General features: G+C 47.1%; 2 protein-coding genes across 2 annotated transcripts; both read right to left on the bottom strand.

Moving 5' to 3' along the window:
* Positions 1 to 9,852: 9,852 nt before the first annotated feature.
* On the bottom strand, positions 9,853 to 15,755 carry KLK8 (kallikrein related peptidase 8). Its single transcript, XM_053607012.1, has 6 exons — positions 15,599 to 15,755; positions 15,107 to 15,184; positions 14,425 to 14,584; positions 13,994 to 14,256; positions 11,469 to 11,602; positions 9,853 to 10,055 (listed from the first exon to the last, which is right to left on the bottom strand). Exons 2-6 carry the CDS (start codon positions 15,174 to 15,176, stop codon positions 9,894 to 9,896), a joined length of 789 nt encoding a protein of 262 aa, XP_053462987.1. The 5' UTR covers positions 15,177 to 15,184; positions 15,599 to 15,755; the 3' UTR covers positions 9,853 to 9,893.
* Positions 15,756 to 16,548: 793 nt separating this feature from the next.
* Positions 16,549 to 22,258, bottom strand: KLK9 (kallikrein related peptidase 9). The gene is made up of 5 exons (XM_053607013.1): positions 22,171 to 22,258; positions 21,830 to 21,986; positions 19,386 to 19,651; positions 17,612 to 17,748; positions 16,549 to 17,240 (listed from the first exon to the last, which is right to left on the bottom strand). The coding sequence occupies exons 1-5, from the start codon at positions 22,211 to 22,213 to the stop codon at positions 17,088 to 17,090; spliced, it is 756 nt and encodes a 251-aa protein (XP_053462988.1). The 5' UTR covers positions 22,214 to 22,258; the 3' UTR covers positions 16,549 to 17,087.
* Between the last annotated feature and the right edge of the window lie 177 nt (positions 22,259 to 22,435).

The following is a 22,435-nucleotide window of genomic DNA, read 5'->3' as shown; positions in this document are numbered from 1 at the left end:
CTCAACTGTGCCTTTGAGCCTGAATTCACTCCCAGCCCTAGTAGAGAGGGGTAGATTAAAAAGACACCGCCTCCCCTGACTCCACACCACTGAATGCTTACTGTTATCGATTTAGTCACATTTGAGATTGTATTTTATATTAAGAACATGGGTATGTTCTCATTCAATTTAAATCATATTACACATGTTTCTCAATATGTTATTATATTTATAACACAAATGTCTGTACTAAACATTATCTAATACAAAATGTGGTTTTACTCTATAAAATATCTCGGAAAAATTCCCCTCCCACCCCAAAATGAAGAGACATAGTCAAAGGGTACACCATATTAAATATGTAGGATAAACTACTTGATAGATTAACTGTGGTTAATAAGAATGCACTGTTTTCAGGATTTCTGCTGAGTAGATTATAGCTGTTCTTCCCACAGGGGAGGAAAGTAGGTAACTCTGTGAGATGACGACTGTGTTAATTTCACTAGAGTAACCATTTTACTATGAATATGCATCATATAACATCACACTGAATACCTTAATTATACACAATAAAGTGTATTTTTAAAAAGATAAAACATGTTTCCCTCTTAGTACAGTCAGATCATTCTTCTTCCTTGATATGGTTGTGTAATATTCCACACTATAGTTATACCATGATTTATGTAATGTCTGAAATTGAAGCACTCTCAAGTAGTTTTAATTATAATAATGCTGGGATGAGCTTATTTCCACATTCATCTGTACTCATTGTATTCATTCAAGAAGTATCCCTGAGCGTGAGCTCTGTGCCAAAAACTATTCTGGCTCTTGGGAACCCAAGAGTAGCAAAACAAATTCCTGCCTTCCTAGAGGCTCTTGTTTGAAGGGATGGAGACTGTCAGTACAAAAATAGATACAGAAAATACAGAGTTTGTTAGGAGGTGGTAAGTACTATGGAAGAAAAAAACAAAAGCAAGGAAGAGGGTCAGGGAGTTACTGGTTCCCGCCACCTTTAATGATCCCAAGGTTTATAATATTAGGAGCAATGATTGGAGAGATCTCATGTGAAGGTGACATTAGAGCAAAATCTTAAAGGAGATGATGAGAGGATCCGTGTGGCTACTTGAAGATAATAATGAGTTCCAGGCAAAGTAAGCAGGCAGATGTGTTAGGCAAGGAGCCTGAAGTGCCCCAGCAGGAAAGCCATTGTGACCAGAGCTGAATGACCAAGAGAAAAAGGGGCAGCGCTGAGGCCAGAAATATCACAGGACTCAGATGACATGAGACCTTGAAGGTCTTTGGCCTTCCCTTTGAGTATGATAGGAACTATAGTTTGAGTTACCTCAAGACAAATCCCTAAAATTAGAATTGACCCCAACCTCTAAATCAGATTCCAAAATGGAATTCATCCCTCAATCCTGAGCCCGAATCTTATCTCAATCCTGCCCCCAACCAAGTTCCACCTGTGACTCATAGTAATAGACAATATTGTCACCTTCCCAAGCATTCACTCCTTCTGCCTTTCTAGCAGAGGTTCCATTTTATTTGGATGATACTTTACCCTTCACATGACTATAAGCCACGTTCTGCTTACTTGATTAGTTCAGAAATGACCGTGTGAGGCGGTTCTGACTAATGAAGAGTGAGGGAAAGACCACTGAGGCACTTCTAGGATAAATTTCCTCATTTTCAAAAAGAGATACTGGAAGAATTCTCTTCTGCCAGAGGTGTCCCTTCTAGATGCAAATTCTGGAACTGTGGCAGTCCTCCTGGGACCAAGAAGGGAAGTGATCATGGACCAAGCCAAACATTGTGGATAGCCAAACAAAGAGATGCGGATCACAGTCTTGGATGAGGCTGCTGAGCTGGTGAATTGGCTAAATGTGGAGCCCCTCTGTCTCATGACTTTTTCAGATTTCCTTCGTGGGTTAGAGTTTTTTGTTCTTGTAGCCAAAATCATCCCTCCTGAGACCTCAAGGTTGAATCCAAATCTCAACTCAGATCCCATATCTGATCCCAAACCATAAAGCGAAACCCAACTCGAATCTGTATCTTGAAGCCACATGAATAGTCAAACCCATCATGCCTCCCATTCTAGATTTCTCTCCAGCCCTCACCCTACATTTCCATTTCAGACCCAATCCTGTATGTGCTTAACAAAAAAAGTATTGGTTACCAACTACAGTCCAGGCTGGGGTAGGTACTGAGGGTAAATGGTGCACAAACCTAGATAGCCTCTCTTCCCATTTGTCGCTGACATTACTTCTCATGTAAAAGAAAAATAACAAAATAAGTCATAAGCAAATACAAAATTACATCTATATTGTGTGTTTTGAAGGAAAGGTACAGGGTATTATGAAAGTACTTTCAAGGGGTTTTCACCAAGGAAATGACAATGAGCTGAAAATTGAAAGAATATTAAGCATTGACTAGAAGGAAAAGGGAGGAGATGGAGAATGTATCAGCAGAAACAGTATGTGCAAAGCCCCTGAGATGGAAGATGGTATAGATGGAGTTTGGAGATGGGAGGTTGACTGGGATCAGACCATTGAAGAGCGTGTATATCATGGTGTATCTGACTTGATCCTGTGAACAATGAAGAACCATTTAGACTTGAGTCAGGAAAATAATATAAAATGTATATTTTCAAAATATCACCTGGCTGCTGTATGAAGAGTGAATTTGGGGGAGAGTGGGGATATTGGGAGACCATGGGGAAGTCCTTGCTATTGTCCAGATGAGAGATGATGGTGATTTGGATAAGGATGGTTGGAAGGAAGAGCTGGTATCAGGTAGGTGGACTCAAAATTCACTTAGAAGAGAGAATCTGCCGGCCTTGGTGATGGATTGGATGGGGGTTGTGGTGAGGTGGAGGGAGATGTTAAGATTTCAAAGTCTCTTGCTGGGTGTTTGGTGGTGCCATTCATGGAGAAGGCCTGGCCAAATGCTTCTGATAGGGTGAGATGTCAGACCCTGACCTTGAGCAGGGTCTAACCCTTATTTGACACAACTTCCAACACCAATTCTGACACAAACCCCAAATTCTAACTTGTACCCAATCCTAAACTTCAAATCCTTTTTCATCCTTGACCAACCCCAATTTATACCTTAATCCTGAACCTAAATCTTGACTGAATTCCTGACTCCAAGTACCAATTCAGGCTAGGATCCACCCCTCAACCAACCTTAACCCTGACTCTTGACCTGAACTCTGTACCTCTAACTATAAGCCAAACTCAACCTTGACCACTGAATGTCACTAACCTCAGTCCCAAACCTGCCCCACATACAACTCAGTCATTAGTTTCTATCTTTGTCATATTCTAGAAAGCCCATACTGATACCTCCCCCATGAACCCATCTCACACCTAACACCACTACTGACACTCTGACCCCAATCCCATTCCCCTTCTTATCCTCAATGCAATTTCTTCCCGAAATCACATCTGTATTTCTATCCTTGTCTCTTTCACTTATTCCACTCTTATTTTTTTTCCCCAACTCCACACATTATCTGGAGACCTCATTTCACATAAACTCTTAAGATAAAGTACCATGCAAATGTTGATGCTATACTAAATAAATCCAGGCTAAGTTCCCAAACCTTCTGACATGTTGACCCTACTCAGAACCAAAATCAGATCCTGAAACTCCTAGCTTTTCCAGTTCCCCAGCAGGACCCTGGCCTTGGGGAGTGTCAAACTTTCTGACTTGGGCTCCTAAATCAAGGGAAAGTAGCCCTCAGATTCCTTGACCTCCTAGTTTCATGACCCAGGAACCCATGCCATTCTCTTTTGGTTTCCCAAAGACAGAAATTGTAGAGAGACTTCCAGTCTGTCATTACTGCCCAAATCTTCATGCCTGGATCCTGTCATTCCCTCAGTCTTCTGCCTCCTCAGTAATTTGTTAGAAAGAGGAAGGGGCTATGCTACTCTGGAGCCCTGCTATTCACTCCTAAGTCACCAGAACTTTTGTGCTGTGCTTTGCATCACCTGTTATTCTATAAATTATGTTCTTAATTATTTAGTCTGACTGAATTGCTAAATGCTGTTCTTCACACACAGAGGAAATGTATCTGGTGTTGACTATTGTTTTCTTCAGCAGACCAGACCAGAGAACAGAACACAAGAGATGCTTTTTAAAAAAAAATGCTAGTTTGGCTTGGTGCCCACGGCTCAGTGACCAGGGTGCTGGCCACATACACCGAGGCTGGCAGGTTTGAGCCTGGCCCAGGCCCGCTAAACAACAGTGACAACTGCAACCAAAAAATTGCCACTTTGTGGCAGGTGCCTGTAGTCTCAGCTGCTCAAGAGCCTGAGGCAAGAGACTGGCTTAAGCCCAAGAGTTTGAGGTTGCTGTGAGCTGAGATGCCAGGGTACTCTATCGAGAGCGACATACTGAGACTCTGTCTCAAAAAAAAAAAAAATAAATAAATAAATAAAAAAGTGGGCAGTGCCTGTGACTCAGTGGGTATGGCGCTGGCCCCATATAATGAGGGTGGTGGGTTCAAACTTGGCCTTGGCCGAACTGCAACAACAACAACAAAAAAAACATAGCTGGGTGTTGTGGCGGGCACCTGTAGTCCCTCCCAGCTACTGGGAGGCTGAGGCAAGAGAATCGTCTAAGCCCGGGAGTTGGAGGTTGCTGTGAGCTGTGTGATGCCACGGCACTCTACCGAGGGCAATAAAGTAAGACTCTGTCTCTACAAAATAATAATAATAAAAAATAAAAAAGTTATTAAAAAATGCTAGTTTGCAAAGCTCTGGCATCAATATCTACCAGCCTTAGACTCAGTCTTGCCTTAATCCCTGAGCTCATCTGCCATGGTGTATGATAGAAAGAACATGGCCTCATGAGTGAGTCCATCCCAGGTGTGAATTTTAGTTGACCATTCTGCGACTTCAAGTAAATGACTTCATTTTTCTAAGTCTTATCCCTCCCCTTCTTTTTGGAGACTCATACTATTGCCCTGGGTAGAATGCCCTGGTGTCATAGCTCACAGCAACCTCAAACTCTTGGGCGTAAGCTATCTTCTTGCCTCAGCCTCCTGAGTAGCAGGGACTACAGGTGTGCACCACAACGCCTAGCTAGTTTTTCTATTTTTAGTAGAGATGGTGTCTTGTTCTTGCTCAGGCTTGTCTTGAACTCCCGAGCTCAGGCAATCCACCTGCCTCAGCCTCCAGAATGCTGAGATTACAGGCATGAGCCACAGAACCCAGCCTATTTTGCCCCTTTCAAAAGCAGGAGGGAGCAAGCCTTGAGGCAAATAGGAGGATTAAATAAAATTGTGAATGGAAAACTGATGAGCACCTAACAAGACACTGAATTAATATGAGTTCCCTTGCCCTCATCAATGAGGGAAAGAAGCAGCTCCCATTTCTTTATCTAGTGTGGTGTGTCAGACGCGTCATGGATCTTCTCTCTAGTTCCCACATTGGTCCAGGTGAGAATTGTCATCCTCATTTTATAGATGAGAAAATGGAAGTTTAAAAAAGGTTAGATCACTTCAGCAAAGTCACAGATATAAGAAGTCAGAAGTATCAGAATTTTAATTCTGAGGATTCAAAGGCCTGTGGTATCACCATTGCACAAAGCCACACTTGGAGAAGAAAATTTCCCATTATACCCATGCATATCCTCTGAGTCCCATTTGGCTCAAAAGAAACTTGGAACCCCCGGTGCTTATTAATGACACATACCCCACATTGGTGAGAGCTAGCCTGTGCCCTTTGGGTTTAGTCACAGCACCTGCTGCTAACTCCCACCCAGACCATAACCTCCTACCTACCTTCCTCTCTTTCAGACCTATGTCCCAAACCCTAGCTTGATGACTCATCTTCCAGCTCATGAGCACACCTGAGAACTGGTATCTAAGTATCGTGCCAGCTGTGCCTTGCCCTCCGGGATCCTGGGCATTGTGGCCTTGGCACTGCCTCGTTCTGATGGCCCATTGTTTCTGACTTCCTGGATTATCTTCCCTCTTCTTTCTAGAACAGCACCCTACTTCTTTTGAGAGGATGCTCCCTCATTTCCTGTAGTTCTAGCGAAATTTTCAATGATAGTTCTCCATCCAAACCCATTCACTGAGCCAAACCAACAAGATCTCTGCTTTTTCCCTGTCAACAATAACCTTGTACCCACAGGGTGGGCCCAGTTCAAGCTGGACCAATTAGAGCTTTTCCTTGGGGTTAAGGTCAAGGTGCTGGGAGAAAGGAAGGGTTGTTTTTGTTGGGTTTGCTTCACTGTGTCTGTCAGTAGCTGCTATCTTTCTCCCATGTGAAGAAGTCTGTCTATAGAGACTAGAATGAGATTCACAGGAGAAAAAAAGAGATGCACTGAGTGCTGAGAGGGGAAAGTGAGAGAGGGAATATGAATGAGAATCATAGAGAGACAGAGAGATGGTTGGCTTAAGTCATCATTTCAAGTACTCGAAGTGCTTGTACCTATGTCTCTTCTTTTGACATCAAGAGCCACCTCCGCAGACTTCCTGGTCACCTAAGTGAACAAGTTCCCACTTTTGTATAAGCCAGTTTGAACTGGAGCTTTGACTCTTGAATCCAAGAGGCTCCTGCCAAGGTGGGTCCTCTCAGACCTTATCTGATCCCAATGTTCTGATCTCTTGCCAGACTCTACAGTCCATGATTTTACATGTATTCCTGAATTGCTAGTTCATCTTGGATTAATCCTTCCCTTCTGAGACCTCAGCCAGCATGCCTGCATCCTCCCTAATTACATCACACTAAATCAATCTTGAAGTCTTCTCTAGCTTATCTTTCATTGAGGACATTAAAATATCTTCTGGATCTTGGACGATATTAAGGAATTACCATCAACCCTATAAAGTGTGATAATCTAAGTTGGTTATGTTTTTTAAAAAGTCTATCTTTTGGAGCAAGGTTGGCAAACTTTTTTTTTCTTTGAGACAGAGTCTCACTATGTCGCCCTCGGTAGAGTGCTCACAGCAACCTCAAACTCTTGGGCTTAAGAGATTCTCTTGCCTCAGCCTCCCAAGTAGCTGGGACTACAGACGCCTGCCACAATGCTGGCTATTTTTTTGTTGTAGTTGTCATTGTCATTGTTGATTTTAGCTGGCCCGGGCTGGGTTCAAACCCACCAGCCTCGGTGCGTGTGGCCAGTGGCCTACCCATTGAGCTATGGGCGCAGCCCTGGCAAACTTTTTGTATAAAGTAAATATTTTAGGCTGTGTGGACTGACAGATAAAAATGGATGATATTATGTAGACAATAATAAGAGAGAAAATAAATTTTTACAATTTTTTTTTTTTTTTTTTAATAGACAGAGTCTCACTCTGTTGCCTTCGGTAGAGTGCGGTGGAGTCACAGCCTACAACAACCTCCAGCTCCTGGGCTTAGGCAATTCTCTTGCCTCAGCCTCCTGAGTAGCCAGGACTACAGGCACCTGCCACAGTGCCTGGCTATTGTTTGTTGCAGTTTGGCCATGGATGGGTTTGAACCCACCACCCTCCGTATAATTTTTACAATTTTTAATTGATGAAATTTAAAATATAGTAATAATTCTTCAGTATGATTTTTTGTCATACAAGTCTACTATCATCAATTAAATAGTAAAACTATTTTTAGGCTCAGCGCCTGTGGCTCAAGTGGCTAAGGCGCCAGCCACATACACCTGAGCTGGCGGGTTCGAATCCAGCCTGGGCTGCCAAACAACAATGACAGCTGGGTGTTGTGGCAGGCCCCTGTAGTCCTAGATACTTGGGAGGCAGAGTCAGGAGAATCGCTTGAGCCCAGGAGTTGGAGGTTGCTGTGAGCTGTGATGCCACAGCAGTCTACCCAGGGCAAGAGCTTGAGGCTCTGTCTTAAAAAAAAACAAAAACAAAAACTGTTTTTAGCACATGAGGTTTGGTCCACCAAATGCATTTTTTTGTTGTTGTTGTTTTATATTTTCTTGTTAGTAAATGCAGTTTGCATGTCCTGTTTTAGAAATACATAATAATGGGTCATGTCCATAGCTCAGGGTTAGGGCACCGGCCACATGCACCGGGCTGGTGGGTTAGAACCTAGCCCAAGCCTGCTAAACAAACATACAAAAAAAAAAAGCCAAAAAAAAACAAAACAAAACAAACAAACAAACAAACTAAAAGGGCGTTGTGGCAGGTGCCTGTAGTCCTAGTTACTAGGGAGACTGAGGCAAGAGAATGGCTTAAGCCCAAGAGTTTGAGGTTGCTGTGAACTGTGACACCAAGGCACTCTACCGAGGGTGACTTAGTAAGACTCTGTTTCAAAAAAAAGATTAAAAAAATACATAATAAAATACAGTAGAACCTCTGTAAGTTGACCACCCAAGAGACTATAACAAATTGACCAATATATGAAGGCAGTCAACATAAGGAACTAAACCTAATGTACTGATGTGTACATGTGGTGCATTCTGGTCTATGAAGATTAGTTCAACTTGAGATCAATGTAGGGAGGTGGTCAACTATGGAAGTTCTGCTATATTCCAGTATTAGGGAAGTGTGTGGAAGTATATGTGAAACAAGAATTGGTTTTGCATTAATTGTTGAAGTTGGATGGTTGTAAATGAGGATTCACTATACTGTTCTATTTTGCATGTGTTTGAAATTTTTTGTAATAAAAATTATAAAACAATTCTTTGAGTTGAGATGTTCCTGAAGTAGCCCCTCCAAAAATGCATCCCTGACCTCAAAAGTTTAATATCACTCTTAAAAGACTTCCTCAGGATTTCTGTTGTTGGAAATCTCACACACCGACACCTCTTGTGGAGAAATATCTTCCCAAAGCCCTAGGTGGCCATGTTTTATATCACAACTCCAAGTAGCCACTGATTGGATAGGATTGGTCACCTGATCACAATGCAGTCAAAGAATTGGCCAGTTAGTGACCAATAATGCAGGGGAAGGGTTGAAAAGGTGAGCTGGACCACATTCCTTTGCTTGAGAACATAATTTAAGAAATCCTAGGACAAAAAAAAAAAAAAAAAAAAAGAAATCCTAGGACAGTGACTATGTCCTAACAATAACTAGCCCCACTCTTTTGCCTAAGCCAATGTACATTAAATCTTTGCTGAAAACTCCCCCACATGCCCTTTGCTTCACATTTCGGTTTGGACACAACATTCATTTCCTTCTACCACAGCAGATACCACTAGAGGGCTCCAAGGTGTGAAAAAGATTTCTAGACTTTGGGGGCTGTCAAGATTTTTTGGGAAAAAAGAAAGATTTTTGATCTGACTGATGGTTTCATGGTGTGAATGTTTAAGTTCTTCATATGTTTCCTGCATTCTTTCTCATTTTTAAAAATAGTGGAAACAAATATCCCTCTAAAGTTTGCAAACACTTCAGCTGCTAAACCAAACAAAAACATTTTCAAAACTGTCTTTCACAGATCATCCCACTGGATTTTTTTTTTTTTTTGTAGAGACAGAGTCTCACTTTATGGCCCTCGGTAGAGTGCCGCTCACCGCAACCTCCAACTCCTGGGCTTAAGCGATTCTCTTGCCTCAGCCTCCCGAGTAGCTGGGACTACAGGCGCTCTCCACAACACCCAGCTATTTTTTTGTTGCAGTTTGGCCGGGGCTGGGTTTGAACCCGCCACCCTCGGCATATGGGGCCTGCGCCCTGCTCACTGAGCCACAGGCGCCGCCCCTCCCTCTGGATTTTTTGGAAACTCATGTATATCTTCTCTCTCCGGAGATAAATCTCTCGCTCACCCAAGTCCTTCTAGAAGGAAAGGGAGGTTGCTTCAGGAAGTGGTGATAGCTGGAGTAAGTGCTCCAGGTCTCCCTAGATCCCCACCAAGCCTGCCAGAAGGGCTCTCCTCCCCATTCGCCCCTTCCCATAGGGCCAAAACAGAGAGAGGCAAGGAACCAGGCTTGGTTTATTGAAGTTTATTGAGGGAGATCCAGGGCTTATTCTAGGATGTGCTCTTGCCACCCATGGTCTTCTTGATCCAGTCCAGGTAGCGGCAGACGTTGCTATAGACACCGGGTCTATGGGGCATCCCACAGGGATCTGAGCCCCAGGATGTGATTCCCTGCAGTACCCCATCGCACACCAGGGGGCCACCAGAATCACCCTGGAGGGGAAGAACAAGAAGGGAGTTTCACCTAAGATGTTTACAAAGTGCCTTTTTCTGCTGTACCCAGACTGTTTAATACCAGCTCTTGAGTAAGCTTGGTCCCCTGTAGCCAATTGAGATAAGAGCATGGTCTCCTGAGACCAGTCAGGAGAAGGTTTGGGTCCTTCCTCCAGGTACAAAGAAACAGATTGGATGTTTAAGGGCAATGATCAAAATCTTGACCAAGGAGGGGGAAAGGGTCCAGTGAGAGATTACATGGAAGGGACTGAGCTGATCGTTCCTCCAGTTCCTGAACAATAGTGAAGAGAACATTGATTCCCATTACCAAACACAGGAGAAAGGATCAGGGTTCAGTCTCTGTCTGTCTCTTTCTCTCATCCCTCCCCCCCCCAAATCTGCAAAGAACAATCTCTGAAATCCTTGTGAAAGAAACCACTGTATCTATGGAACATTCCAGAAAGATTGGCTTTCATGGCAGCACCACTGATGAACATGACTCCATTCTTGGCCAATGGGAAAAAAGCATTGTCTTCAGGGACCAATTATTAGCAAAGGGGGTGGGGCTTACAGGAAGGGGCACAAAGCCCGGGGAGACCCAAGGACAAAGGACTGGAATTGCAGCCTCAGGAAAGAGTATTGTAACTATGACAAATCCCAAGAGAAAGAAATGGGATCTCATTGAGGAAGCATTGACGTCAACGGGGCCATTTCCTAGCTGATTGGGAAACCAGCATTATTCCCCAAGGAACAAATCACAGGAGAAGGTTCCCATCCTCGGGAACCCAGTGAGATCTCAAAGAAAAGTGGCTGACTACCTGGCCAGTGGTAAAGTTGGCACAAATTCCTGGATGCAACAATAGGAAAGGGAGCAGGGAGCTTGTCTAACCTCTAGCCCCAGACTCTCACCTTAAAGGGCACTGCTCTAATATCCTCTATAACCAACCTCATTCTCTGTACCCCATCCTGTGGGCAGGAGTTCTCAAGAAAATGTCAGCAATAAGTCAATGCTCCTGATCCCCATCCTGTGTGACCCTCAGGGAGAGTTCGGCCTTCTCTGAACCTGGCTCCTGCTCCGCAGAGATTAGGGTGATCTCTGTGGGTACTATCTCATTGAGGTCCGCACCCCCCACACCTCCTAGCCAAGCCTTCAGCCTCTAGAGCAGTGGTTCTCAACCTTCCTAATGCTATGACCCTTTAATACAGTTCCTCATGTTGTGACCCCCAATGATAAAATGACCTTCGTTTCTACTTCATATCTGTAATTTCGCTACTGTTATGAATCGTAACGTAAATATCTGATGTGCAGGATGTATTTTCATTGTTACAAAGGGGTCGTGACCCACGGGTTGAGAACCGTTGCTCTAGAGCAATGTGGCAGGAGGGAAGAGAATAATTTTGTGAGTCACTCACCTGGCATGTGTCAGCACCGTTGCTGTTGCCAGCACAGACCATGCCTTCTGTGACCTGCCCTGGGTAGGCGTCCTCACATTTCTTCTGGGGAATGATTTTTACTTCTGCGCAGTTGAGGGTGTCAGGAAAATTCTCTGAGGGGGGAGAAATTGTAAGTTCCCTGAGAAAGCAACCCTTTGCTTCATCCCTGTCTGGATCTAACCTCTTTTCAGTCCAACCACAGCTGCATGGGCGAGTTTCCTGACACATTTCACAGGGCACATCTCTTCTTATCAGAAGCTGTGCTGTCTGCTATTTGGCTTTCTCCATCTGGAGAGGCGCACTCAGATCTTACGTGTTTTCTTGCTCTGAGTCATTTTCAAATCAAGGGGCCAGGGGAGCACTTGAAGGTGCCCCATTAGGACACCTCCGATCCTCCCTCTCTGGTCTTCCTGACCTCAGAACACTGGGTCCTCAATCTCTGCAAAATTCTGCCCCTTCCAAGTGTCACCTTCTCCTAGAAGCCTTCCCTGTGCACTCTGATTAAAACACCACCCCTCCATCATTCCTTATGCTTTCACCTTCCACAGTATTTCACTATAGCATTGAACTCTACCTAATACTTTCTTCCTTCCTTCCTTTTTTTTTTTTGCAGTTTTTGGCTGGGGCTGAGTTTGAACCTACCACCTCCGGCATATGGGGCCAGCACCCTACTCCTTTGAGCCACAGGCGCCGCCCCTCTTTCCTTTATTTTTTGAGACAGAGTTTCACTTTGTTGTCTTTGGTAGAGTGCAGTGGCGTCACAGCTCACAGCAACCTCAAACTCTTGGGCTTAAGCGATTCTCCTGACTCAGTGTCCCAAGTAGCTGGGACTACAGGCACCCGCCACAAGGCCTGGCTGTTTTTTTGAGAAGGGGTCTTGCTCTTGCTCGGGCTGGTTTTGAACCTATGAGTTCAGGCAATACCACCTGCCTTGGTGCCCTAAGTGCTGGGATTATAGGCATGAGCCACTGTTCCCGGCCTCTCGTCTCCTCTCCTTTCCTCCCCTCTCCTCTCCTCTTCTCTCTCTTTCTTTCTCTCACTCTGTCACCCTGGATAGACTGCCATGGTGTCATAGCTCACAGCAACCTCAAACTCCTGGGCTCAAGCAATCCTTCTGTCTCGCCTTCCCGAGTATCTGGGACTACAGGTTGCCCACCACAATGTCTGGCTAGTTTTTCTACTTTTAGTAGAGATGGGTCTTGCTCTTGCTCAGCCTGGTCTGGACCTTCTGAGCTCAGGCAATCCACCTGCCTCGGCCTCCCAGAGTGCTAGGATTACAGGTATGAGCCACCATGCCCAGCCTACCTAATATTTTCTTTTACATGTATTTGTTTATTATCTATTTCTCCCACCCAGCTTGCAACTCCATAAGGATAGGGACTTTGTATAGTAGTAAATCCCTGTATTCCCAGTGCCTACAAGAGAACCTGGGGCATACTAGGTGCTCAATAAATGTTTGAATTTAATGATTGGAGGTAAAATTAATCTTTCTCATTAACTTCCTTCAGACTTGTGGGGGAAAAACTTCCATCTGGCACTCTATATGCTAGAAGCATACGTTCACTATCACATGTAATCTTCACAATAATCCTTTTATTGTGAGGATTACATGTGATAGCACTTTGAAGGAGGGATACAGTCACCCATTATCCGTTCATCTGTGCATCCATTCAGAAAATATTTATTGAGCACCTACTGTGTACCAGGCACCATCCTGAACACTAAGGACACACAATGAAGAAAATAAATGTAACCTGAGCCCTCATGGAGCTCAAAAATCTATTGGGTAATGATTCTCCTTTTGCAGATGAAGAAAGAGACTTACCCAGGGAACAGGGGAACAGCCATGGTTTGAGCAGGTGTGTTTCTATGGCATCACACTGTCTTATTTGAAGTATGGGTCAGACAGGTGGCACCTGAATCCTGGCTTTGCCACTTCCTGGAGAAGCCCATGGCCCCTCTGTGACATAGGGTGAGGGGCTGCCTGGATTCTGCAACCCCAAGGGACAGGTTCAACGGAAGTCCAGAATAAGAAGAGAGCTGGGTGGGGCCCTAGACTGATGGATGTTGGGCGAGAAAGGGCCTGGAGTTGACTTGGGCTTGAGGGATGAAGGCACCAGGGCCCAGGATTCCTGGGTTCAAGAGGGAGATGTCTAGGAGCCTGTTTTCCTGGGCCTCTGAGGAGTCCATATACTACATATCGCAAGTCTGTTAAGAAGACTATATAAAATCCTATATTACAAAAGTTCTCATAGAATGGTGTTTTTCACCATAAAAAAGGGTGTCTTCAAGTTCTGCTTACTAATCTGCTGGTTTGCTCTCTCTCTCACCTCTCCTGTTTATAGTTTAGCCTCATGGTTTCTAACATGGGCCCCCTGTGAATCTCAACATCATAATCTTTCCCTTCAATGTCTCCTCCTAGGGACCAAGCTTTGCCAATGGCATAGGGTCCACTGGGCCAACCAGCTCCTCCTTTCCTACCCAGTAGTGGTTAAGCCCACTACCTTGGGGACTGGTAACGGTGCCCCAGCCTGAGATGGTGCACTTCTGGCCAGCTTGGGCACAGTGATCTGTCAAGCTGATGGGCTTCACTTTGTCCCCCAGGGATGCCTGGCCACGTAGTCGAAGGAGCATCAGGTCATGGCTGTGGTCCTCACTGTTGCTGCTGTTGTAGCAAGGGTGTGGGATGGACTGAAGCACAGTTATTTCTTGCTCTGGCCCATCCTTACTTCTGAGGCTGTGGTCTCCCAGGCGCACCGAATATTTCCTGTAATGTGGGTGGGGTAATTTGGGACCCACACAGGAGTCCAGGCTCCCAGCCTCCTCCTCCCTCAGATCCAGGAGTCCAGTCCTTAGTGATCTCCTTTCTGAATGGAAACCCCAGCCCCCTTTTTCCTCTGGTCCCAACCGACCTCTGCCCCAGCCATCCACTCACAGTTTTTTACAATGGGCAGCTGTGAGGACCCAGTTTGCACCTACAAGGACACCTCCGCACAGCAGTTGCTGTCCCTGAAACAAGGCTGCCTGCCAAGGCTGCGAATGGGGTTGGCACTCCTGACCCTCCAGCACCTTGGACTCCTGTGCTCTGGAGTGTCCTGCAGTAGGAAGGAGAGCATTGGATCGCCACCCTCCAGGGCAGTGCCAGGGCCAGGAAAACAACTATGGATTCAAATGGACACACCACAAGTTCTCTGCATGCACCTCATGCAGGAAACCCTGGCATACACACACTGCCACATGGATACACGCACATGCTCATTTAAATCATGAGTCATCATACACGAGTCATACATCCCAGCACGCTTCCATATTGCTTCTGCCGGGCATCTGTGCCCACCACTCCCCCAACACAAGCAGCCCTGATAGACTTTGTGTACTCAGACAATTTGCAGCATAACCAAACCTACTCCTGCCTGCTGCTACCGGTTCCTTGCGGCCATCCACCCTCAGGAAAGCTCACCGAGGCACCCCCATCATATCACACTCTTCATATGCCCCTTAGGCCACAGCAGAGGCACCCACATAAATCCCCCCCCTCCTCCCCACCCTTCCACAGCCTCCCAGCACCACAGCTGCCTTCGGACCCATTCCCCCTGAGGCCTCCCCCACCTCCTCACCTGCCCAGGCTTCCCAAAGCAAGAGCAGAGACATCCAGGTCATCACTGAACCAGATGGGGGGCGTCCCATGGTGAGATCTGGGAGAGGGAGAGAGAGAGGGTGGGGCTGAGAGACAGGAAGGAGGGTTCCAGATTTTGCGATTGGGGTGGGAACAGAGAGTATCCCAAGCTACTCTGGGTTCTGCAGGAGGACGGAGCTGGAGGCCCAAATTCTTGAGTCTGAGGATGAAGAGGACAGGGACTCTAGAGTCCTGAACCTAAAGAGGGCTGGGGGACTGGATCCCTACATTCCAAGGGAGAAATAGGGCCCTGGACTTCTGGGTCAGAGGGTCAGGGAATCGAGAGCTGGGATCCCTAAGTTTTGGGCAGGAGGAAGCTGGGTCTGGGTTGCTGTGTCTTGAGGAAGAATGAGTTCTGAAGGTGGATCCTGGAACCCAGCGAAGGCGGGGTCCCTGGGCCTGATGCCTGTATCTAAGTACCTCTGCACCTCACCTTCCAGAATCCAGGGGGCAGGGTCATCTAGTGATTCTGACCGGTGGAAGAGGCCCCAGTTTTTCAGTTCTCTCTGCCTGGTACACAATTCTGGAGCCTTTTAACAGGGAATGCCCGCCTCCTGCCCCTCCTCCTGAGCCAGAGCCAGGAGCATTTGAGAACTGGAAGCCTGGGTGTGAGTGAGGAGGGCTGGAAAGGCTGAACCTGAAATCTTGGGAGAGGAGGAGCTGGAATCTCAGACTCCTGAAGTGACAGAGAGGAGTGGCTCAGTCTGTGCTGTGACTCCAGGGTCTGAGACTGAAACTGGAGGCCCGACCCCCAGGTCTAAGGGAGGAGGGGCTGGGGATCCAAGGTCCTGGGTCTTGGGGAGGGGAGGGGATTGGGGGCTCAGACCCCTGGGTCTGAAGGAGGAGGCTGGGGGCTCGGACGCCCGGGTCTGAGGGAGCACACACTGGGGCTGGACCCCTGAGTCTGAAGTAGGAGGGGCTGGAAGCCTAGACCCCTGGGTCTGAGAGTGGAGGTTCTTGGAGCTGATATTGGTCGACCTGAGGGGGGGTAAGCCCTTCCTTCCAAATTCCTTTTGGAAGGAGGGGCTTGGAGCCTGATTTTTGTGGGAGATTTTTGCGGGAGGAGGGAACGGTTGCCGTAACCGGGAACGGAAGACAGGCGGGTCTTTTTGATTTCTACACTTGAGGGTGGGTCGGACCACGCCCGCTGCCCCCTGTGAGGTCAGGGATCTGGGAAGGCTGGTTTGGGAGGCACCATGACCTAGTTCCCCTTCCCCTGGAGGCGGCGAGACCAGCCCAAGCAGAACCCAGGAGCCTCGCTGCAACAGGGCTGATGGTGAGAGACGTCAGGCCGGAGAAGTGCCACGCGGTGGAGGTCCCTCATCTGCCCTTCACAGCCCACCAGTTGCCCTCCTCTCATCTCACAGCAGAGGGAGAAGGAAGCACAGACGCGGCTCCCCGCGTTTATTGTAAAATCATCCATTGGCGTCAACGGGATCGAGACTCTCCCCAAATTCTCCCCGTCGCGTCCCCGCCGGGATTCAAACCCACGACACGCCCAGGGAGTGGCCACGCGTGGAGAAACCCGCAGTGCCTGAGTTACATGTGGGCGGAGCCACAGCAGTCGCTACGCCATTGGGGCGGGGCCTCTGGTAGAGGGGCGGGACGGAGTCCAGAGGGAAAATCCCATTGGGTAAAGTTCAGAGGGGCGGAGCCACAGGTTGCTCTGTTCCGGAAGAGTGATGCTTGTTCTTGGTGACATAGAGTCCCGACGGTGAGGGTTGGAGGCCTAGCCTTGTTCCGCTTGAGGGGGCGAGACTACGTCGCGGTTGACTTTGCGTGTCCAGGGGAGGAGCCTGAGAGGGCATCTGGAGAGCAGCTGGAGATCAAGGGCGGAGGCCAAGGAGGCTGGAGCCTGGCCGTAAGCCCCTACTCCTACCCCGCTCCCACCCTCCACTCCTGGCCGTCTGAGGCGTGAGGGCTCAGTTGTCCTCCATGGTTTTTCGGATCCAGTCCCGGTAGTAACACACACTGGTATAGACTGCAGGGCGCCCGGGTCTGGAGCAGGGTTCTGCACCTCCAGACACCACTCCCGCCAGGGTTCCATCGCAAACAAGGGGGCCCCCAGAGTCACCCTGTGCACGGAGAAGAGCAGAGGAACTGTTGAATATGTCTGTTCGTGACAATTACACAGGCCACGTCCACCTCCCCAGCACCCAGGAATCCATGTCTGCAGTCTCTCCTCCCTCAGACCCAGGAGTGAAAGCTCAGAGATTCCCATCTCTCAGGACCCAGGCCCCTCGTCCCCCAAGACTCAGAGTCCAGGCCCTCGCCCCCTACTCTTTTACGTGTAAGAGTCCGGTCCTGGCCCCATTCTTTCCCAGGAACTAGATGTCCCATTCTTGTCCTGGCTTTGACCCAGTAAAATTGGGGCTCCAGCTCGCTCCTCCCTAAGACTCAGGACACTCAGCAGGACGGCCTCATGTTCCCCAGAGTAGTGTCTCACCTGGCAGGAGCCTCGGCCCCCCTCCCACAGGCCTGCACAGAGCATGCTGTCCGAGATGTGGCCTGGATATGCCAAGTGACAAAGTGTGGTATCCAGGATGCTGATGTTGGCACACTGCAGTGTGACCGGATAGCTCACTGTTGAAGAAAGAGATCCACAGAGGTTTGGCAACTGTCTGTATCACTGAACTCAGCAACCCACCTCCCTGAGCCCTCCCTGCACCCTTTCCAAAGCTGGACCCAGGGAGTGACACCATGGGACTCTCAAAGATAGAGACAAGAGACAGTGACAAGGAGACAGAATCGCATCACCCCAGAGGAACAGATGGAAATGAGGAGGGGAAAGGTTCAAAAGAGAGAGAAAGAGAAACAGAGATGCAGAGAGCAGAGACAAGGCGAGATATATGTATAATATAACTCACAAAGAGAAAGACACCATAGAGGGAAATAGTGATCTCTTAAGGAGAAAGAGATTCTCAGAAGAGGTAATAAAGAAAGCGGGAGAAAAAGGCCCATAGGCACAGAGGTTGGGAAAGGCAGTGAGATAAAGGGGAAGAGACACTTACAGGAAGGTGATCACTGATAGATACAGACAGAGACAGATACAGCACAGCCAATAAAGATCCATATGGATGTCCAGCCTGAGCAAGAGCAAGACCCTATCTCTAAAAATAGCTGGGCCTTGTGGTGGGCACCTCTAGTCCCAGCTACTTGGGAGGTGAAGGCAAGAGGATCGCTTGAGCCCAAGAGTTTGAGGTTTCTGTAAGCTGTGACACCAAAGCACTCTACCAGGACACAGAGTGAGACTCTGTCTCAAAAAAAAAAAAAAAAAAAAGATACTATGGATGTGATACACATTCATGAGTCCGTATGAGATATGGGTACAAACAGATGTATCAAGGGACTTGATAAGTAAATGGAAGTGAAGAATAGGACTGGGGTGCGGGGTGGGGGAGAGGCACCAGCCAGTGGAGTCACCTAGAAAGGACCAGAGAACTCACCTAGTCTGGAGGGGGCAGCCTCTACTGGCCTTGTCCAGTGGCTGCTATTTTGGGAATGTAGGTGAGTTCTTTGAGTTTTTCTTTTTCTTTTTTTTTCAGACAGAGACTCAAGCTGTCGCCCTGGGTAAAGTGCCGTGGTATCACAGCTCACAGCAACCTCAATCTCCTGAGCTCAAGCGATTTTCCTGCCTCAGTCTCCCAAGTAGCTGGGACTACAGGCGCCCGCCACAATGTCTGGCTATTTTTTTTTGGTTGCAGCCGTCATTGTTGTTTGGCGGGCCCTGGCTGGATTTGAACCCGCCAGCTCAGGTGTATGTGGCTGGCGCCTTAGCCACATGAGCCACAGGCACCAAGCCAGTTCTTCGAATTTTTCAAGTGAACTTAGAAACCTGGATTTTATGTAAAACCTCCCAGGTTTTAGCTACTGGCAGCAATAAATCAGACTGTTTTTTCAAGATACCTTGAAAACTAATTTGGGTAATGGGTTACCGATTTGTGACTCTGAGAGACATATTTAGATTCTAAGATGCATGTGTAATATTTTCACATTTAAACATCTCTGAAATCAGGATATGTCTTCCAATAAATTGAGTTATAACTTCAGTGGGACTTTTCCCCCCTCATTCTTGGTGGTTCATGAAATAATTATGCAACTTAAAATTTCTGACCTCTTAGATTTGATGAAATATTTTGATTGGTAGAGAAAGAGACAGACAGACAGTAGGGAGAGGAGGAGCCAGACCCTTGGCATGAGTGCCATAGGCAAGATTGTACCCTTGGGGCTGGACACGGCCCCCCATCCTGAGATGAGGCACTGCGTGCCTGGAGAGACGCAGGTCTGGCTGAGGTTAAGGGGCTGCACAGCGGGACTCAGATGTGCCTTCCGAGGCAGACGGATTAGCATGATGTCATCATTGTGGTCATTGGCATGGAGGTCAGTGTTGAACCCAGGGTGGGGGAAGAAGTCTGTGACCCGGAACAGCTGCTCTGGACCCTCCCATTTCCAGAGGTGATGCTCTCCCAGGCGCACCCACAGATATCTGCTGGGACATGCTGCAGAGGTCAAGTTGTGGGAAGGTATGGGTCTTCTCAGCCCCAGTTCTCTTTCTCTATCCTCAGGGTGCTGTGTGACCCTCCATTAGCCATGTACCCTCTCTAGGCCTTTATTATCTATGTCTGACCAGAGTACTGAGTGATTTTAAGCAAGGCATGTACTTTCTTTTGGTCCCCTTTCCCCACTCTGACTTTTTGTCTGCCTCTGCCATTGTAGCCTTCCCTCAAAAGCTTGCACCCCCTTCTAGCCCTTGCTGAGTGAGCCACCTACCTCCCTACCTTGGATCCTTGGTGGTGCCCTGGGTCCCCTGGAACGGTGTGGGCACCTGGAAGCCCCACCTACCACACAATAACAGCCCCACCCCTTGTCCCCACAGGTCTGGTGGCTTCTGTGGGAGTGGCTGTGTCTATCTGGGGTGTGTGTGTGTGTAGGGGGATGGGATATGGAAGATCCCCAAACTGGGGGTCATTTATGGCCTCAGGTCTTTTCTACCTGTCCTACCCATCATCCTTCCTGTGGTCTTGCCTTAAGCCCTCTCAATGCAGTCCCAGCCTCTTTGTTCTGCTTCTGGTCTGTGCCTGAGACAGGACCTCTGACCTGTGATATTAGGCAGCAGGCTAATAACTGAGAATTCAAGGTTTGGGGAGTAGGAGGTGTTATTTTTATCTCTGTCCCTCTCCGTCACCCTCATTTTCTTGGTTCTGGGTTTGGGAAGGTAGCCCCTGTCCCTGCCTCTGATTCTGTTGTAACTCTGGATCTCTGCATCCCTCCTACTTCGTCTTTGTGCTAAAATCTAAGCATTGTTCTCCCAGCCAGACATACAGTCCTGAGTTAAATGAGTTCCCATCATGGAGTGATGCGTGATGGAAAATTCTCACAAAACATCTCATCCCAGCATCTCTGTGCTTTACCCCTAGAGGGCAAAATATTAGGATCCTGTGATAATCACTTTTCCGAGGTAGATTCTAGGGTGCGGTCATAATGCCGAGAGTTCAAGAGTCTAGAATTCTGAGAATCTGACCCCCTGTTATCCATGATTCTAGAATTCCACAAAGCTCAAGTTCTAGGAGACTTTTATGAATTCAGGACTTTGACACTCTAGATTTCTCGGGGTCAAAAAACCCCAGGATTTAAAATTATTTCAGTTAAATCTAAGACTTAAAGCGTCTTATTCTAGAATTCTATAAATCTACAGTTTTAGAAATTTGAGAGTCTGGGATTCAAATTTAAGTTTAAGATCCTAGAATTCTCTGAATCAAAGCATTCTAGGATACTATGAGTTCAATATTCCATAAGCCTACAAAACCCCAAATCTAAGATTCTAGGATTGCATTAGTCAATTCTTGAGTACTTGAATTGTGGTTAATCCAAATTGAGCTGTGCCCTATGTATAAAATACATGCGGGATTCAAAGGCTTAGCAATACAAAAATAGTAAACTACATTGTGCATAATTATTTAAAAATTGATTACATATTGCATGTTAAAATAGTAATATTTGGGGTATGTGAATTTAAATCTACAGAGGTTGCCAAAAAAATGTTTGCACATTTTAAGAAAGGACAAAAACTGTGTTAAATTTGTAATATTCAAGTCACCTTTGACTTTTACAATTATAAGGGATACAATATAAGGCACCAAACATTATTGGCATTTATTGAATATTCCAATTTTAATACAGTTTTTTCCTTTCTTAAAACACATTTTTTTGGCACCCTCTGTATTATTAAAATTAATTTTACCTGTTTCTTCTTCTTTTTTTAATGTTTCTGCTAGAAAATATAAATGTCCACATATAGCTGGCTTATGAGTCTGTTGGGCAGCGCTGATCTAACTTGCTAAGATTCTAATAGTCTGAATCTGTGATTTTAGAATTTGCTAAAGCGACTGGAAATTTTCATGGAGTCAAGATTTTTAGGATTCTAGGTTCTGGATTTTTCTAGGTCAGTCTATGATTCTAAGAGTCCAAGTTTCAATTCTTAGAGCCAGATATTTTAGGACTCTAGAATTCTAGGATTTGGGAAACTACCCTTTAAAATTCTAAGCATGAAACTTTAGGGGTATCAGAAATTGTGGCTCTACACTTCCTGCCTACAGCCATCATCACCCTCTCCTGATCCCTAACCTGCCCCTCCCCAGCTGGGTGGTCAGGCCCAGTCACTCACCGCTTTTGGCAGTGGGCAGCTGTGAGCAGCCAGCGGTCACTGATGAGGGTTGCCCCGCAGAAGAGCCGGGTGAGGTGAAAGAGGCCAGCCTGCCAAGGCTGTGAGTTGGGAAGACATTCTTGGGCCCCAATGGTGCGGGTGTCTGCCCAGCAGTGCCCTAGGGTGGGGTGAGAGGCAACTGGGTGAGCAAGGAGCAGGCTGGGAGGGCCCGGAGAGGGTGTTCAGCAGCCTAGAGGGCAGGGGGCGGCGAGGTGTGCAGAAGCCTAAGGAAGGAGGAAGAGCTAAAAAGAGTGGGCAGAGGAGCCACGGAAGGGCAGTGGGATGGATGGCAGGAGCCTCACCTGCCAAGAGAGAGAGCAAAGCACAGATGAATCCCAGCTTCATGATGTCTGGGCACTCCGGGCCTCCTGTGTGTGCCTGATACTGGGTGCTTCTTTATGGTAAGCCATGGCATCTCCTTCCTCCTCCCTAGGGCCGCCCCCCCATGATTAATCAAGGTTGGGAAATGTCCTCCAGGGTAGGGGAAGACTTGGGGCTGTGACAGGGGCCTTGGAAGGGGAGGTGGGGACAGGGGAACCCCCTATCTGGATCAGCTGGCAGCTTGAT

Source organism: Nycticebus coucang, chromosome 10 (assembly GCF_027406575.1).
Source record: "Nycticebus coucang isolate mNycCou1 chromosome 10, mNycCou1.pri, whole genome shotgun sequence".
In the NCBI taxonomy this organism is placed as follows: domain Eukaryota; kingdom Metazoa; phylum Chordata; class Mammalia; order Primates; family Lorisidae; genus Nycticebus; species Nycticebus coucang.
Note: the sequence above shows the minus strand (reverse complement) of the source record. Positions and strands in the feature narration are given on the sequence as shown.